The 20,110-nt window shown below is 38.6% G+C and overlaps 1 protein-coding gene across 10 annotated transcripts in view; it reads left to right on the top strand.

Annotated features, from left to right (window-relative positions):
- The window catches only part of Ccdc85a (coiled-coil domain containing 85A), a 238,938-nt gene that overhangs the window by 16,133 nt on the left and 202,695 nt on the right, over positions 1-20,110 (top strand). Inside the window, exons 3-4 of one of the 10 annotated variants that reach the window (XM_087582688.1) lie at positions 7,437-7,494; positions 9,212-11,940. In XM_087582688.1, coding sequence (XP_087438814.1) covers positions 7,437-7,492 — 56 coding nt within the window. In that variant the 3' untranslated portion in view covers positions 7,493-7,494; positions 9,212-11,940. 10 annotated transcript variants of the gene reach the window in all.

Here is a 20,110-nt window from a genome sequence, read left to right as displayed (position 1 = left end):
ATTTTTCTCCATATTTTAGTTAGCTTGGATAAAGGTTTGTCTATCTTGTTTACTTTCTCAAAGAACAAACTCTTTGCTTCATTGACTTTTTTTTTTTTTCCGGAGCTGGGGACTGAACCCAGGGCCTTGCGCTTGCTAGGCAAGCGCTCTACCACTGAGCCCAATCCCCAACCCTTCCATTGACTTTTTATATCATTCTCTTTATTTCTATTTTATTGATTTCAGTCCTTATTCTTGCCATCTTGGGTGGGCATGCTTCTTTTTGTTCCAGAGCTTTGGGGTATGCTGTTAAGTTGCTAGTATGAAATCTCTGCAATTATTTTACATAGGCACTGAGTGCTATGAACTTTCTTTTTAGCAATACTTTCATTGTATCCCATGAGTTTGATATGCTGTGTGTTCATTTCATTGACTTCTGGAAAGTGTTTATTTTCTTCCTTTATGTCTGTCTTGGCTCATTTTTAGTTCAGTAGAGAGTCATCTTCCAGGAGCATTTGTAGGCTTTCTGTTGTTCACCAGATTTTCTTCATGGTGGCCTGGTAGGATGCAGGGAGTTATTTCTATTTTCTTATATCTATTGAGATTTGTGTTCAAGTTTGTGGTTAATTTCGGAGATACTGAGAAGATATATTCTTTTGTGTCTGGGTGAAATGATCTGTAAATATTCTGAAAAATTCTGTTAGGTTCCTTTTGTTTTAAAATGCCAGTTAGTTCCAGCATTCCTCAATTTAGTTTTTGTCTAGATGAGGTGATCCAAATATCAGTGCATGAGCATTAGTATGTAACGTAAGTTTTGGTAATGTTTCTTTTACAAAAGTGAGTGTCCTTTTGTTTGGGACATAGATATTAAGACTTGGTACATCATGTTGATGGATTTTTTTCTTTTGACTATATGGTGTCCTCTGTCATCTTTTTAATAAATTTTGGCTTGAAGCTTATATTTTTAGATATTAAAATAGCTATACCAGCTTGCTTTTCAGGTCAATTTGATAGGACTATCTTGTTCCAATCCCTTACCCTGAGGTGTGCTCCTTGAATGCATCAGGTGGACGAGTCCTGTTTTCATATTCACTGTGTTGATCTGTGTCTTTTTATTGGGGAGTTGAGTCTGTTGATAGTGAAAGAGATCAGTGGCTAATGATTATTAATTCCTATTATTTTGTAGTTGGTTTTGTTGATGTGTGTATGCTTACCTTCCTTTTGTCTTGGTAGTGTGAGATTATTTATTTCTGGTGTTTTCATGTGTGTAGTTAACCACCTTGGTTTGGATTTTTCCTTCTAGCACATTCTGTAAGACCAGATTTGTAGATAGATATTGTTTAAATTTAACCTTATCGTGAAATGTTTTATTTTTCTATTGTAATTGAAAGTTTTGCTGAGTATAGTCACCTCTGCTGGTACCTTGGTTAAGTCTGTAGCACTCTGTCTAAGCTCTTCTGGCTTTTAGAGTCTCCATTGAGAAATCACATGTGATTCTAACTATTTTGTTACTTGTTCTGTTTTCTTTGCAGTTCTTAATATTCTTTTTTTGTTCAGTGTGTTTAGTGTTTTGATTTTTATGTGATGAGGGGATTTTCTTTTCTGGTCCAATATATTTAGTGTTCAGTATATTTATTGTACCTTGATAGGCATGTCCCTTTTTAGGTTAGGAAAATTTTCTTTTATGGTTTTCCTGAAAATAGTTTCTGGGCTTTTGAGCTGGTATTTTTCTTTTACCTCGGTTCCTATTATTCTTAGGTTTGATCTTTCCATAGTGCCCCTGATTTGTTGGAATTTTGTCTCAGGAAGTTTTAGATTTTAACATTTTCTTTGACAGATGTATTCATTTCTTCTTTGCAATTTCAATGACTCTGGTTCTCTTTTCCATCTGTACTATGTTTATGAAGCTTGCCTCTGTAGTTCCTATTCACTCATCTGGAACTTTTTAGTTCTAGATTCCCCTCAATTTGTATTTTCTTTATTGCTTCTATTTCTATTTTCATGTCTTAACAAGTTTCATTCATTTCCTCTAACTATTTTCTTTCTTTAAGAGTTTTATTAATTTCCCCTGATTTATTTGTATTTTCTGTAACAGATTTATTAATGAATAAATTTCCTCTTTAAGTACCTCTATCACGTTCATAAAGTTGGTTTTAAGGTCTTTTCCCTGTGCTTCAGCTGTGTTGAACTATATAGGGTCTGCTGTGGTAAAATAGCTGGGCTCTGGTGGCGATTTATTGCCTTGGTGGTTGTTGACCATATCCCTATGCTAGTGTCTAAGCATCTGGGTCTGGGATGATTATAGTGCTGATTTCTGAGTTTCTCTTTGTTGGACATGTTTTGTTTCTTCATTTTTTGTTTCCTCTCTGGTCTTCTGCTATTTGTGGCCTGTAGTTGAGCAAGGGTGTTTGCATCAGAATTAGGAGCTGGATTTCATACAGTCTCTATGCCTTCTGCCAGAGTTGAGGTCTGAGACAGGGCAGCAAGGAGGATTGGAATGATTGAGAATAGGGTAGGGGGCACTGAGATTGGGGGGATCTGTGAGCAGGCAACCTACGTGATATTCTGCAGCCAGAGTGGCTTCTTGTTGAGTTGGGATTTTCTGCCTGAGTTAGGAGCTAGGACATGGCAATGAGTAGGGAGGGAGGATTGATGATAATGGGGAGGGGTGCACCAAAAGAGTCAGAGAAGTTCAAAGGTAGGTGGCCTACCTGGACTTCTTGTTGCTAGTTTGGCCTCTGTTTGAGCAGAGGGTCTCTACCTGACTTGTTTTTGAGCACATTTCGATGGACAATAGCTGTGTTTCTCTTTCTTATCACCCTAGCTCCAGGACACATGGGAAGAAATTCTCCACTTAGCATAAGGCAAGGTCTCTTTACAAATGCTTTTGACCACATTGGTAGGAATGCCAGAGTTATAAGCCTAGCTCTGGAAAGTTTCTTGTTCCTTTTGTGTTAACAGTTTAGAGACTATCTCTAGATACAGAAAGAGAGGTCATGTCTCCCAATAACTCTTTGTCCACAGGAGAAAACTGCATCTAGATGCTATCACTTCCTCCAAGTTGGCAGAATGCAAAATTAAGATAGGGTTTTCTGCATGGCCTAGGTTAGCCTGCTTCCTAGTTCAGCTCCCCAGTGCTATGATTACAGGAAGCCCTGGTTCATGAAACTAGTCTGTATTCTATGAAGTACTTTCTAACTTGGCTGCAGACTAAATTTATTCTATTTTTGAAAATATCAGTGATTGAGACCTTTACACAAATATGCATATGATGCTAACTGAGCATTTATCCTGTACACTTTCAGAAATTTCTCACTAGTGGTATGAATGACCAGGCCAGGGGAAAACTACTCCATGTATAAGCACTTGTGGCTTGGTGTGAATGCTTCCAACACTAAAATATCCTAGGAGGAAAAAAGTTTATTTCTTCTTTCCTTTGACTAACTCCATGGGTGGAAGGACTGAAAATAGAACACAAGACTGATGATGAGTCTTCACTCCTCTCAACTCTATGTCAGGCCATCTGAATGTTCAACGGCTTTGCAATAAAATAATCCATGTTTTTGTGTGGTAGAATTGTTTGACTAGATTCAGGGAAATGCTGTCATGTGAGCATTGGAGGACTGCTTTAGTATTTACATGTTCTGCACCCAGTTGGGAAATGGAATATGGCTTTCTTAGTTGTTCACAGTAGTACAATGCCTACAGTGCTGAGTATTTGCCACAAGACAATGGTGCATTTCAGACCTCCCACATTGTTAGTTGTTACCCAGAGTTTTACACTACTCCTAATTGTATACAAATGTTAGTGTGACTAAGGAAAAACATGACAAAAGTAGCTTCATCTGTGGGAATAAGATAATCTGTGTAGGAGGAACTTTGCAGGATTTCTCCAGAGCAAGTTATGCAATGGTGTACCATAGCAGAAATGATCACTCTTACCAATCTGTTGTTTTGCTTTAAAATTAAAAGCCAGGACATTACTGATCCATGTATTCAAACAGTAGAAATTGAAATTCCCTTGGGAGATTTTTAATTTTGAAATGTTAGAACTGAATTTCATCTCTTTTATGTTGTGTTATGTTAAATAGTTAATGGAACATATAGTGCTTTTTCTTAATATCTTATCGTGATTTGGTAACCTTGTTCATACTTTTATAATCCTCAGCTGAGACTGTTTTGTTTAGCTCTGTACCTCATTTTTTAATAGGGTTATTTGGCTATCTGGAGTCTAACTTCTTGAGTTCTTTGTATATTTTGGATATTAGCCCTCTATCTGATGTAGGATTAGTAAAGATCTTTTCCCAATCTGTTTGTTCCATTTTGTCCTAATGACAGTGTCTTTTGCCTTCAGAAGCTTTGCAGTTTTATGAGGTCCCATTTATCCATTCTTGATCTTAGAACATAAGCCATTGGTGTTTAGTTCAGGAAAATTTCCTCAGTGACCATGTGTTTGAGACTCTTCCCCACTTTTTCTTCTATTAGTTTGAGTATATCTGGTTTGATATGTAGGTCCTTGATCCACTTGGACTTAAGTTTTGTACAGGGTGATAAGAATGGATCGATTTGCATTATTCTACATGCTGACCTCCAGTTGAACCAGCACCATTTGTTGAAAATGCTATCTTTCTTCCATTAGATGGTTTTAACTCCTTTGTAAGAGATCAAGTGTCCATAGGTATGTGGGTTCATTTCTGGGTCTTCAATTCTGTTTCACTGATCTATCTGTCTCTGTACCAATACCATACAGTTTTTATGACTATTGTTCTGTAATACTGCTTGAATTCAGGGATGGCGATTACCCCAGAAGTTCTTTTATTGTTGAGTATAGTTTCGCTATCCCGGGTTTTTTGTTACTCCAAATGAATTTGCAAATTGCTCTTTCTATCTCTATAAAGAATTGAGTAGGAATTTTGATGGGGATTTCAATGAATCTGTAGATTACTTTTGGCAAAATGGCCATCTTTACTATATTAATCTTTCCTTGGTGTCTTCTATCTTAACCATCATATGTTTTGAGACATGCTCTTCCTGGACCTGGATCTTACTGAATACTTAACATGTCTGGCTGGCAAGTCCTGGGATTTGCCTGCATTTGCCTGACCCTCCAGTCAAGGATTACAGCTGTATATGATCTGAACTCAGGACATTATGCTTACCAGTTTACCTATTTCCCAAGCACTTATTTTGCCTTTTTAATATCTATACTATTTATTTCCCAGGCCTAGACTATACTTCAGATAATTGACCCTTTCTGTAATATAAGAACTCGGATAGTTATGGGTTTTTTTGGTACTTTGGCATAAGCATACCTTTGGCATATAATGTATATGATGAATGCTGAGTCCTGCTTGGCCATATGCACAGAATGGTTTGACATGGTTTCCTGCCACTAGAACAGAACCAGCAGAATGTAGGCCTCCACTTGTCTTTACAGTTGCTGGGTATGAGGTGTTTGTGTGTGTGTGTGTGTGTGCTTCAGGACACCCATTAAAGCTGTGGGAAAGAATTCTGCAAACATGAGTTCAAAAATATATAATTTCTCAGCTATGCAAATTATAAGGATGCAATATGAATTATATGAGGGACTTCATGAACCCAAAAAGACAGACATAGCTGTACTATGAGCCAGCAGTCAGAAAGCTAGAAAGGCAGGCAGATTTCTGAGTTCAAGGTCAGTCTGGGACAGAGTGAGGTTAGCTCCAGGGATAGTAGGGAAGGTGATCTCAGAGAGAGAGAGATCCCACCCAGCTTGCTTATTATCTCATTTCTCCTCTCCTCTCCTCTCCTCTCCTCCCCTCCCCTCCCCTCCCCTCCCCCTCCCTCCCTCCCTCTCTCTCTCTCTCTCTCTCTCTCTCTCTCTCTCTCTCTCTCTCTCTCCTTTCTGGTTTTGATCAGAAAACCCAAGATTACTTTTAGAATTTTTCTAACAGGATTTCTGACTTGACCGGAAAATTCGTCATTTTTTTTTCTAGCAGCTTTTTTTTTTTTTAATTCGATGGGAAAACCCATGAGCTTTCCAAAGAGTTTTTAGATTTCATTCTAGAAAGAGAGCTGTTTTAAAACTATCTCTACCAGAGAACTGTCTCAAGCAGAGATTTATCTGGAGAGCTGTATCAAGTAGAATGCAGGCTGTCATCTTGAACCTATAATTTGAAGTCAAATTATTCTTTCTCTGTTTCCTGACACCCCTTCCTAAGAATTCCTCTCCAAACTGAGGCTGGTCTTTGTCAGATGTGTGTTGTCTATATATGTGAAATTAATTTTGAACTCGATTCTTAGGCATATTAAGGATAATTTCATGTTCTGAAATAAGCTGATTTTAACAGAACCAAGAAATTTGAGAGTACACCATAAAACGCTGTAGCGCAGACACATAAAATTTTGGCACAAATTTATGGTGTCTGTAATCTGTGAGATTCAAGTTACTGCTGTGCCTGACAGAAAGCACATTCTCTTCAGAGTGCCATTCGAGTGTTTCCAGGAGGAAGAAGTGCTGCTCTTTATTAAGCAGAGAGGCAGCAGATAGGCAAGGCTGCCTTTCTTCTCTAAGATAAAGAATGATAATTGGACTGTGTGTGTACCATGACTGTTACTTACAGTGTTTATATTACTACTCTGTCCTGTGTATTCAGGAGTCACTATTGCTTAGACTAGCAGGGAAGAAAGGATGAGTCCTGGTCCTCAGTTGAAACTGGGCACATATTCAAGGTCTGGATAAATAAAACTTCAGGAGCAAAACCTTTAGCACTTTAGTTCTTTATGTCTCCTTTAGGCTTTTCTGTGGTGCAGAAAATGATGGATTTTATAGTTATGCAAAGACTATACTTATATTGTTCTCATCATCCTCTGGGTTTCTTACTACCACTTTCCTTTCCCTCTTACCCCTTTATTCACCATGTAATTTCTCTCTCTCTCTCTCTCTCTCTCTCTCTCTCTCTCTCTCTCCCTTCTCTTCTCTTCGTGTTTGTATTTATGTGTGCATGTGTGGGGGATGCATATGTGTAATACTGTTTTTATCTATGTATATGCACATGTGTGCTATACATGTGTAGATGGCTGTGGAAGACAAAGGCACTTTAGGTGTTGTCCTAGATAACTTTCCAATTTGTTTTCCATTGAACCAAAGAGCTCACTAATTGGCTATAGTATCTGTCCTTGGGATTTATTGTTCTCGATGAGCTTTTTTATACTGCATCTCTTTCATGAGTCCTGGAGTTACAAATATGTCATCAAGGCTTGCTTTGATGTGTATGCTCAGTATCCAAAATGAGGCCTTCATTTTTGCATGATAGGCATTTTGTCAATTAAGCCATCTTTCCAGCCCTCCATCTCTCTTTATCCTTGGCTAGACATAGAATTAAATACCTTATTGTACATTCACTTAAATGATCTGGACTTAAATAATTGAGTGACTTTTCCCTCATGTACCTCTTCTACTTCATTTTCTCTTACAGAAAAGAAAATGGAAGCCTTTAAATCTGAAGAATATTTACAGCACAATTTTGCCTGATGGTACGGTTGGGGCTAGACTACTTTAGTTAATTTGTTTAAAAATTGTGTTGTACTTTTAAATTTTAAAACACATCATTTGCTTCCTTCCCTTTCTTTCCTTCAATCTTTCTGCCTTGAGCCTTAGGTGCAGGAGCTGTGATATAGTTGTATCAAGTCTGGGCTGGCACCACAGAGTCACTTGCTCTAATTGCATTGATCAGTTGTGATTTTCTGTAACTGTCTGTGTCTATGGCAAGGAGATGTTTACCTACCTATTATCTATCTATCTATCTATCTATCTATCTATCTATCTATCTATCTATATATCTATCATCTATCTATCTATCTATCTATCTATCTATCATCTATCATTTATTGCTGATGGATGAAACCTGTACTTGTGTACATAAAGATAAATATCTAAACATTCAAAATGTAGGTATCATGCTATTTTAGAGGAGACACACACAGAGAGGGGGAGAGACAGAGACACAGAAAGAAAGACAGACAGACAGAGATACACAGAGAGAAACAGAGATAGACTGGTCCTAGTATGGGCTTCTGGAGTCTCAAAGCTCTCTGCCACTGAAGAACTTCTCAAACAAGGCCATACCTCCTTCAACAGGGCCACACCTCCCAATGCTTCTTAAACATTTCTACTAACTGGGACCGAAGCATTCAAACAGATGAGTGTATGGGGGCCATTCTTAGTCAGACCACCACAATGTATGTTTGACTTTTTTTTTTTTTTTGGTTTGGTCAACTTGACACAAGCTAGTGTTGTCTGGGAAGAGGAACCTCAATTGAGAAAAGGTCTTAATCAGATGGCCTATAATCAAGTCTGTGGAGCTATGTTTCTTGATTACTGATTGCTAGGAAAGGGCTCAGTCCACTATAAATAGTGCCATCCCTGGGCCAGCGATCCTGGATTATATTAGAAAGCAGGCTGAGCAGACCATGAGGAGTAAGCCAGTAATCCACATACTCAGATACCGCTGTATTTTAGTTGCTTACATGTTCAGGATAGTAACTTATAGTCTAAGAGTCACAGACCATACCATGTGTATAGAGAATGTTATTGTTTAGGTTCATTCAAAAGCACTCTAATATTACTTAATGACAAAATCATCCTTTTCATGTCTTGGGAAGTTTCCTTGCTGGGCATGGTGCTGTATGATATTTAGGAGGCTGAGACATGGGGATAATTTGAGTTTAGGAGTTCTGGGTTTTTGTGTTCTATGTTAAGAGGGTTCTTACTAAGTTCATCATCAATATAGTAGCCTTTGGCAATTAGGGTGGTGGGTGGGTGGGAGTTACCAGCTACCCAAGGGGTAATTTGCCCAGATCAGAAAGTATCTGGCCTATCTGGTATGTTTTACATGCACAAACCCACATGTAATTATTTGTTTTATTATTAATTAAATTTTGATTAGATACTTATTTCTCTACTTAAGAATAGAAATTAGAACAGGGTAACTGTGTTCAGTTTAGAAAAACATGTTCATAAATCTTAATTACACAGTGCTCTGTACTATGGATATCAAAGTATTCAAGCCTCCAGTCTTTTGGAGAAGAAAACTAAAACTGACTACTAGTGCTTAATGCATTGCTCAAAGCTGGTTTCCAGCTAGTTAAGAGGGATAGAGAAATTCAGTTGCTTTAGGGTACAGAACAGTTTTATGAAAAGGGCAGTGTATTTGTTCTCCCTGCCTAACCCAAGGTTGCATTCTTTTTTTAGATACTTTTTTGGCAAGATGGACTGACATTCATCCAGTCTTACACAGGCACTTCTACTAACTGCCAACATGTTATGTGTCTGGAGAGGTGTTGACTTCTGGACAGTAAGCAGCAGAAGAGAACAAGACCATAAGTGAGCAGATCAGCCAGATGGCAACACCAACTGCTCTCACAAAGCTGGGCTTTTAATAACCGAGCTTACTGCAAACAAAACTAATTAAGCCAGTTCTTCTGATTAGGATACTATAGGCAGAAGTAAATAAAAAAATATACTCACATTCACTTCTAATAGCTTTTCAAAGGTCAGATATCTTGATTTTTTTTTCATCATAGCAGTTACTCCACCAGATTGCACTTGAGAATTCAAATTAACTGTATTCACTAATTCAACAGCTCTCTCATGTCTCCCTAGACAGCAAGTGCGAATTCCTCCTTCTACCAAAACTGAATAATTAAACCCTGAAAGGAGAGCTGTTTGTCATACTGGTAGGTAATGGGTTGGTTGAGATTTAGTGGGAAAAGAAGGTAAGAGTCAACCTACGACAAGGGGGAGATTGAAAAAAGAAGACAAAGACAGTCTAGAGACACCACCAGTTTGTGAGGGAGAACTTTTATAAAGAACCTGAAAGAATCTGTCTGTTGGTTCATGCACACTGCTCACAGGCTTACACTGAGTGACAGGGTGGGCACATTTAGTGTTATATAGAACCCAGAATTGCTGTTCCTCTGAAGCTATGGGAAAAGTAGTTGAACCAGTAATGCATATTTTACACACGGGGAGAGCCTCCTTAGCATAGTGACTTTCATGAAAAGTCATTATGAACATCAAGCTTCTCAAAATTTGTAGGGCACAGACTTGAACTTGTTAATTTCTGTAGTGTCTCCTCAGCACTTATACTGAAAACAGTTCCTCAGCCTTTTCTATCCTAATACCATTTACAATGTAGATTTCATGTTTAATATCTTCGTATATTTATGTGTGACTACAAAAAGAGTAAGCATACCATAAGAATTATTGGTCTAATATACAAGCACATCTTTGAAAACATTTACTGAGACTACATACAGTCACATATACAGTTGATGATACCGATTTAGAAAAGAGTCTGGATAGCATTATTGTGTTATTGACAATAGAATCTAGTTACTTTTATTTGTCTGCATGTTTCTGGAATTTCATCCCTGAGGTAAAATAATAAGTAGATGCTCACCTTTAAATTGGCATATATAAGATTTATTTATGTAGCTTTAAAGAAGTGGAAACATCCCCCTAATCTCCCTCTTTCTATACGTTCCATTTACTTTCATAAACAAAATGGCAAGACTTTGCTCTCAAACTCTTTAAAATGATGGAATGTTGATCAGAGTTTAAAGAATGTTATGCACTAACTTATGGGGAGGGGGTGCCACATGTGCCCTGTTGCAGTTTAGATACAGAGTTTACTCTGCTAGTTTCTTGCCATGGGACCTTTCATACAATGGGAAACATTGTGGGCATGCAATGTGGGCAGAATCATCTGCCTGCCATGTGAAAAGCTGGGAGCAGGAAGTTTTACATTGGTAGACTCAGAATTTTGTCCTCACAGCTAAAATTTAGGGATTTTATCCGACAACTTTTTGCATCATTGAGTATGAACAATAAAATTGAATGCTCCCATTTCCTCAAAAAAAGAGCAATTTGACATTCAAAAATAAATGCACATACATTTAATAAAAAGTCTATGTGGTGACACTTTACTGATATGTACCTTAAATTTGTTCGTTTTGGAGTAAAGTGTTCTGATTCAACAATGCTATCACTGTGTATTTTCTAGTATAGTATCTGTTTGGGATATTTGTTTTCATCCCAGTTATAAAATATAGTTTCACATCAATAAACAGGCAGAGTTGATGTAAGGAAGCCAGGAGTCACAGCTCATGCAGTTACTATGACTTCTTTTATTTCCTCTCACTGGGGCAAGAAGGATGAAGATTCATAGCCGAAGATTGAAAGTAGCTCGATCTGGGAGCTCCTTTTCCACTCTATTGCTCCACCTGACATCTAGGAATTATGAAGCTAGGCTTAGTCTCAGCATGGAGAATAAGGACAGTTTCTAAAAAGAATTATTTGCAAATGTGGACAATTCACCATGTATGGCGTGGCCTAAATCCATTTCCTTTGGGTTTGTCCTCAACTTTGTAAGGGATCTAGCAGTTCACCCCATATGGTGAATGGAACCTTTCCTCTCAGAAGACCCACAGCAATGAGTCTGTACATTATAGGTGACCAAGGAACTCAAGATACTCTAGGGAGGTGGTGTGTGCTTGTATACTTCTAGAGTTTGCTGTTTCTGTTTCTTTGGCTTGGGCAGGTCTCAGAGAGCATGCACACATATGGGCTGGCTACTGTGAAGTGTGCACTCTGTCAAGATTCTTGCCTTTCTTGCTTCTTCAAGTTGCTTAGTGTGATAGTAAGCTGGAGGATAGAGTTAGTACATCACTTTCTGTTCTTTCACAGACTGGATTATATCAAACTCTGCTGTGCCTGCCTCATCCAATGGCAAAGTATAACCAGGAGAGTAAGCCATTGGCAAGCTAGGGGTCAAGCCGTGGCCCCTGGCTTTCTTTGTACTTTTTTATATTCTGCATTAGTAGATGTTACTGTCTGTTTTGGGTACAGTAACAAAATTTCTGGGAATGGGTACTTTGTAAAGTAAAGAGGTGCATTTTGGCTCATAAATTTGCAAGTTCAAGAATGTGAGTCTGGTGTGTGCTTAACTTGTGATGAAGGCTGTGTTCTACATTTTTCCCCATTGCATGGCGAAAGTAGAAATGCAAAAAGCCAAGGATGATGCCAGACTATCTGGACAATCTTATCTCATGACAAATTCGTCCCTACTAAACACCCTGCTGCCGCCCAGCATCCTTGTCACACTGACAAGAGAAGCCTCTGACTGAGGTTTGGTATGAACAAAGCCTATTCACGCTATACCACCAGGTTTTGATCGTCCTCTCCAAGAGTCTTTGGCTGAAGAGGCACATTATCCTCTTTCATTGGCCCTTTAATATTGTTCTTTCACAGCTAGAGCTTGAACTTGTTTGGAATAAAGCCTTCAGTGAAAGTGGGAGAGTAATAGTAACAGAAGGGAGGGGTGAAATCTATAGCAGTCTCATTATAGTCATTCGTTAACTAATGAGGCAGCCATGCATTCTCAGTAATGTCAGCGATACTGAAGATTTATCACAACACATTAAAGGCTGATCAGAGTGTGTCCTGAGATAAACAACGAAGTCAACTATACAGAAATGACAGTAGAGAAAAGCGCCAGCTGGTCAAAGGCTTGTGAGTGTGGGTACTCCAAAGAAGACTGAATCTACTCATATTTCTCTTGTATGAATCTCTGCACTGTTCCATATGCAGATGAGAAATTAAAAATCCAGATACACTACTTATTCCAAAAATATTTATTTTTGTGTTCCATGTGGGTGAGTATGATAGACACTACTAGGCAGAGTAGAATAGTGAAAGGTCAGAAGTTTTTGGTTCATCAGACATGTCCCCAGCTGAAGGAAAGTAGTGATGAGGAATATGTAACAAGATCCCAAGGGACAGGAGGTTGTTGGGGTTGTGGGATTTCATTCTCTGGAACATGGCTCACAGAATGCTTGTCAAGTTAAGGTTGGCTACTCAAAAGAGGAAGGATATGTGGTTGGTTCTTGAGCAGTCTTTGGGGTTGGATGACAGGGATGTGTGAGCTGTCAGAGGTTGAGGAGGTAAAAGTGACTGGCCTTTTCAGGATCAGCGAGGAGATTAGTAGGTCTGCTCTTGCTTAGGTTGCAACAGGTTGTTTTAGATTCTGTGTTGGTGCCCAATTACACAGGGAATGATTCCTAGATGTTTTGTAATAGCAACATTAGTTTATCACATAAGGAGTAATGGAAAATGTTCTCGTAGTAGCTGCTTTCCCTGTTAAGGTGACCAAATATCTAACAAGAAGCAATTGAAGGAAGCCGTTTATTATGGCTATTATTATTTTAAGCTATAATATAGTCATTATGGCAGGCAAGGCATGGAAGCAAACTGCTCTGTGGAGGACACATGGTGGGGTGGAGTTGACAGCAGCAGCTTGTTCACATTCCTTCAGCAGAACCAGAAATAGAGAAAAGGTTGGACTCAGGTTTGGCATATAAACATGAAGACCTGCCCTCCTCCCATCAAGACCACTCTCTGTAGTATTCCCCTCCTAGAAGCTATACAGCTGTGTGAGACATCACCACCAGCTGGGCTGAGTGTGCAAACAGTTGAGTTGCCAGAACAGTTGTTTCTTCATTAGACTAGTGCCTTATTAATACAAACAAACACTTATTGAATTTTATGACTTAATTTAATTCTAATGGCTTGCACTTTTTTTTTTTTTTGGTTTTCTTAAGAGCTCCTGAACTAAAAAGTTTTACATCAGTACTTGGTTTACCCTGATTAAATAATCCTCTCCCAATATTTATTTTATTTTCCAAGCCACTGTTACAATGAATTATAGTTCTGCTACTGTTGGGGAGTTACAACCATAGAGTCACCAACTAAGAGAATCCATCATCTGATTAAGGCTTCTGAGACAATACTGAAGATACTATAAGGTTTTGGAAAAATATGGCTTAGTTAGACATACTTGGACTGGAAGTGAAAAGCAACTGATTCTTTACAATCATAAAGGTCAAAAATAACCTAGGGACACTGTCAATCTGGCTCTTCAGGAAAAATAGCCTGGGAACGTTGTCAACTCTGGCTTCTCAGGTATGGTAGTGTCTGTGGCTTCAACACTTCATTGTTGTTTTCATTCTCACCACAATGGTGTGACCTCATTTTATTCTGCTGTGTTCCTCTATCAAGTCTTGGGAGCTTTTCATATCTTGTTTACTGTAAATGTATAATTTTGTTGGGCTTGGTGGAGATGTGTAGGGAGGAGTAGGATCCTATAGGACCTGTAGGAGTAAGCCTGTAGGGCATATTCTTAATTAGTGATTGATATGGGAGGGCTCAGTCAATTATGGGTGGGGCCACCTCTAGCCTGATCATTCTGGCTTCTATAGGAAAGCAGACTGAGCCAGCCATGGAGAGCAAGCCAGTAAGCAGCACCCCTTTGCAGCTTCTGCATCATATCCTGTCTCCAAGCTCCTGCCTTGACTTTCTTCAATGATGGCTAAGATGTTGTATAAGCAAAATAAATGCTTCCCTCTCCAACTTGCTTTTGGATATAGCATTAGATCACAACAATAGTAACTTAACCAAGGTGCCTTCTGGAGTTGGGGAGAAAACAGTAAAAGTTTCTTCAAAGTTATCAAGCTTTCTGTTGTCTTTCTATGTGTACTGAGATGAAAATATTTAGGACTCAGGAAATAATAAACTTTTCTTAAAATTCATGACTCAGTGTTTATATTTGAACCCATGAATGTTCATGTTTTCCTGTGTTAACCTATTCTTCTTTAGGCACTAAGTGTAATGAACCTGTTTTAATGCTTGATTAGATGAATGTAATATTTTGTGATATCAGTGAGTTTGAATTACAAAAGTCTGAGTTCCAGTTTTAGTTTCCTGCTCTGCCTTCAATTCTTTAGTCTTACATGAATATGAACTCTTTTTACAAGCAGTTTCTTTTTATAGCATTTCAGAACAATAATTTTATTAGCCCATAAGCAACCACGATAAATGGCTGCTTATAGCTAATTCTATTTATAAATGAAATCTGACTGTAGTCTCTCCCCACTACCCCTGAATCCACAAAAATACATGCAAAAGCCAAATGCTGCGATGGCAAAACTGAGAGCTGAGTCCCATGGCATCAGCGTATCTTGAGGGGGAAATATGCATTATGACACAGAAATGTTCATTTCATACAGCTCCCACTGTCAGAGTCATAAGTAATGAGCATTAAGAAGTGTTGGCAAGAATTTATTAGCCACATGGAAATTTGATTTCCTAGGGGTCAAGTTATATCTACTCAAAGAATCTTTCAGCTTTCATAGTGAATGTATAAACTTCAAGATAATAAAAAAGATAATGCCCCCATTTCCAGTCCACCCCTGGCAGGCTCATCCAGCATATGTGGTTAGATGAAAGGGAGGAGAGGGCAAAGAAACACTATTGGGGACTTTTGCTTTTTGTCTCAGGGTGCTTCATTTTATTGTAATATTAGTTCATTTACTTCATGGTCTTCAGCATTCATCTATAAATGCCAGAGAAGCCAGAATTTCTCTGAAACTCCATACCCTACCCTCAAACTCCATCCACTTGTTAGTATAGATAAGGAAAGGTAGGGATTCTTCAGCTTTCTTAAGGCCTTGATTGTGAAAACCAATTATGAGAAACAAGAAAATCAAAAGGGAGCATTTGGCCATCCTGAACATCATACCTGAAAGGGCCCAGTTAGTGACAAGGTCTGAGAATGGTGGCAAATGCAAGCTGGCTGTCTGAATTTATATCTAAGCCTTTACAATTAACTATAGATATCCCAGCTCCAGGTCAGATGGCTGTGGCACAGTGATTTTACAAAAAGTAGACAAAACGCTCATTTGTTTAAATGACCCACTTGAAACTAAACATTCTTATTGAATCTCATATGAATTTCTTTCTGTGCTCCCTAGAAAGAAAATTAAATGAACAGACAAACAGATAAAAACCCAAGTCACTCAAAAGAAGATTAAGTTAAGCCTGGATGATATTTGGGGAAAATTACAAAGACACAGATCTGTTTTCACTTTCCTTTTCTTTCTCATTATAAACAGTATAAAAGTCTCCTTTTTGAGTAGTTAAATGGAAATCGCCTCTTTCAGTTGTTTAGTATGTTTATTTTAGACAAAGAGTTTAATATATCGACTATGATGAACTGGCTGTGTTGATGGGTCTCCACTTGTAATGGAAATTTGGAGAACTCATCATTTCTGTTTTTGAGATCTAACAATGCATATAATTCAGGAATATGTGGTTCTGGGATATGGTAACAAATTTTGTCTTTATGGAGTTGTCAAAATACAGAATAAAGAAAGGTCATATCCTCAACTTACAAAAGCTACTTGTCTTCTTATCTATCTATCTATCTATCTATCTATCTATCTATCTATCTATCTATCTATCTATCTATCTATCCATCCATCTATCTATCTATCCATCCATCCATTCAGCTACTGTTATACATCAGACTTTGAGTTGCTATTTTGTAGTCCTGCTTCCTGGTTACTGTTGGCATCATCATGACTTTCTGTAACTAAATTGTGAACCATAAAATCCAGGGGAGATCTGGATGAAAAGTAGATCTTAGAGAATTGTTCAGAAGATTGAAGTCTTCAGTAGTACTGAGTCTTACTTAGTGTGTAAGGACAAGCAACATCAGGTGCGGCAAAGCAGCATTGGTGACACAGAGCTGCACTAGCTCTTTGCTCTTGGTAAGAGGCTCCAAGTGGCTTCTCAAGAACCTCTAGATATGGTAGGCTGTGCTCAGTGGTCCAAGGGCCAAATCACGTCATGGCCATGATTTTATTTGGTCCTTATGCAGTATTAAGCAACTGAAAAAGTCATATAAAAATCTGCTTTTCTTGTCAAATTGGAAGGCTTCCTGACCCTGGCCCATCATCTACGTACAACTGTGGGATCAGAGCCTTGCCTGTCCTTTGGAAGGGACATTGTATTTTCTTATTTCTGTGTACCAATATATAATGTAAAACACCAACCATTTCATTATGTTTAGGGATTCTGTGTGACAGTGGGAACAGAGTAGTTCGTTTTCTCTTCACATTTTGTGAGGTTTTAGCTAGAGGACTTTTTAGTTCTGGGGTTGGAATTCCATGGTGGTCTCTTTACCCATGCATCACATGCCTGGGGTGGGAGAAATAGGTTTTATTTGGTCAATCTGTGGACCCTGGGGAGATTACAGAATTTCATGTAGTCTAAGTTTAAATCTGAGTGTTCACTTTGGGGGAAGCTCCTTTTATGAAGCTGAGTTAGCATGACTGAGGCTGGGAAGCAGGTCCCTGGAGGGGGGTGTCACATTCTTTTCAGCCTGGTCTTTTGTTTTCTTTTGCAGGGATGTGTTCTCACCCTCATCCTCATTTTCTATTTCTCAACATTGGGTGTGTAGCTTCTCTTCATCTTATCTCTTCCTTGGGATGTGGCCATCATTTGCTTGATTATTATTTTTAAAATGTTCTAAGTATATTATTACTATCATTGTGAATAATTAAATCATATTTAATGTCTTGGAACTCCTTCAGTGAACTATTGATGGAAGTAACTTCAGCTGGAATACTGGATGCTCCTTTTCTCTCTTGAGTGTCCAACATTCAGACCATCTGCAGACTTGGGCAATCTGTCCTGCCAAAAAGCACCCCTTCTGTCCATCTCCATCTCTGCTGTCATTGCCTTAGCTCAGACCCACATTGCTTCTCTTCCAGGGCCTGCCGTAGTCCTCTGTTTACCTTTACTTTCCATCATCTCTAGTACCTTCCCACTCAATGTGTCCTCTGTTTCAGAGTGATAGAATTATAATTTTTATGAAGTATCCTGTATCAGAGGATAATAAGCCAACAGTAGAGTTTCATTACCTCTAAAAAAAACCCAGTCTCCTTTTATTGTATGTTATAAGGAAAATATGGACCGTACACCATATATCCAGGTTGCTTCATTCCTCTAACAAAGTTGTTCTCAAACTGTAGGTTGCTTATGACCCCATGACCCCTTTAAGGGTTGAATGACCCTTTCTCAGAGGTTGGGTGTCAGATACTTATATTATGATTCATAACAGTACAAAGTTACATATACAAAGTACCAATGAAAATAACTTTATAGTTAGGGGTCACCGCAATATGAGGAGGTCTCTTAAAGTGTCACAGCTTTAGGAAGGTTGAAAACTACCAGCCTAACACATCCACACTTCAAGCTGCTTCGGTTATAACTGACTGCTTGTTACTAAGTATTTGCTAGGTGTATGTCCTAGAGATTTATTGCTGTGAATAGATGCCAACGCCATGGCAACTGTCATAAAGGAAAACATTTAACTGGGCCTGGCTAACAGTTAAGAGGTTTAATCCAATATTGTCACGTTGGAAAGCTTGGTGGCACACATGCAAACATGGTCCTAGAGAGATAGCTGATAGTTCTACATCTGGATCTACAGGGAGCAGGAAGGGAGAGAGACTGGATTAGGCTCCAGCAACTGAAACCTCAAAGCCCATCCTCAATGACACATTTCTTCCAACAATCTCCCACCAACTCTGACAAGGCCTCACCTTTAATAATGCCACTCCCAGACATACAGTCTGTGGGGGCCATTTTCATTTAAAGGACCACAGTATATCTGGTCCAATTCCTAGTAGAAGCCTTCTCTGGTGTTAGGTTTTATTTGTATTTCATTCCCAGTGGCCCCCTTCCCCATGTTTTGTAGCATCCCATAGCATTTGTTTGAGCATAATAGTTTTTTTTTTATTGTCTGACTGTCCAATTCTAATTTAGATTTTTAAGGGAAGAAAATCCTTTGTTTCTTTTTTTCAAAACATGGGATAATAGGACTTATGGAAAGTGTTGATGAAGTAGCTGGCTTATTGAAGCCCAGCAGTGAGCCCATTCTGGATTTCCTTCTATGAGCAGCAGTGCTCTGTGTGGAGAGAGGACTTTGGGTTCATATTCGATAGAGGGAATGAATCATTTCCTGTGTTGTTTACACTATAAGAAAAGACATATTTATTTAGGAAGATAAATAGTGATGATCTTTATTCAAAACTATGTCTCTTGATTGTGTCTTTGTGTGTATCACCAAAGTACACCAAAGTACTGCTAAATGTCAAGATAAGCTTTTCTTTGTGTGTAACACAACTTGTGATCCTTTTCCTGGGTCCTCCAGTGAACAGTCTGTATTTCCACAGGCTACTTCACAGCTTCTATTAGGAGCTACCTGGTAGGGAGAAGAACATGCTATTTGGATCCAGGTGACCCCTGTACAGATTCTGGCTTGATTTTTTTCATAAGTTTCATGCCAGTGAAGACAGCTTGTGCTACTTTTCAAGGCTCATCTTATTTATAAAATGTGGCCAGCAGATTTTGGAGGATGCTGACAAATGCTCAATTTTTTTTTCTCCCGAGAGAACAATGTAATAGTGTTATTCCTTCCATTTTATTGTTTAATAACAGAATAGCCATTCCATCTCCTTTAACTCAGAGATGCTGATTGTGTCATTTCAACCTTGACAGCTAAGAAGCTAATAAACCTCATATATGAGTTATCATTAATGATGCACAATAAGGGCATAATGTTACAGTCAAGAAAGCTGGAGGGGAGAGCTTCAGGGCAACAACGACTTCATTAGGACTCTAGACTTTAGTGTTTGTTCTTCAATATTGTGTTTTGAGACAGGATCTTACGAAAAATAGGCTAGGCTTGACCTTGATATATATGTGAGGATGACTTGAACTCCTGATCACCTCTATCTTCCAGGTGCTGGGATGACAATCATAGCCACTATGGTTCATTTATTGCAATTCTAACAACCTCCAAATGGATCACTTTGGGCTCTGCAATTTACCAAAATAAGCAATGAGCTGGGTTTTGACTGTCTTCAGACTCTTACAAGTTTAAGACCACTTAGTCCTAGAATTGAGGCAACCTTTCACATTTATCTGTTATGCCACTCCTTGTAGAGACAGGCTGGGAGTGGCTTCATGGCAAAGTAGAACTGGAATGCCTTATTTGTAAAGATCTGCCTCTAGTTTAAGATCAGATTTTGGGTTGCCAAGAGGTGAAACTAAGAAGTTAAAATTACCTGTTTGAAACAAAAGAGGTTTTCTAGGAATTGCCTTCTTGTGGAGGATGCTGGAGGGAGAGAGAGCTGATTTCTCCTTGGATCCCTATACTCCAGGAACTAGGCCAAATGGGGATTG

This window comes from Rattus norvegicus, chromosome 14 (genome assembly GCF_021556685.1).
Source record: "Rattus norvegicus strain SHRSP/BbbUtx chromosome 14, alternate assembly SHRSP_T2T, whole genome shotgun sequence".
NCBI classification, from domain to species: domain Eukaryota; kingdom Metazoa; phylum Chordata; class Mammalia; order Rodentia; family Muridae; genus Rattus; species Rattus norvegicus.
This window is presented reverse-complemented; position numbering and strand designations above follow the sequence as displayed.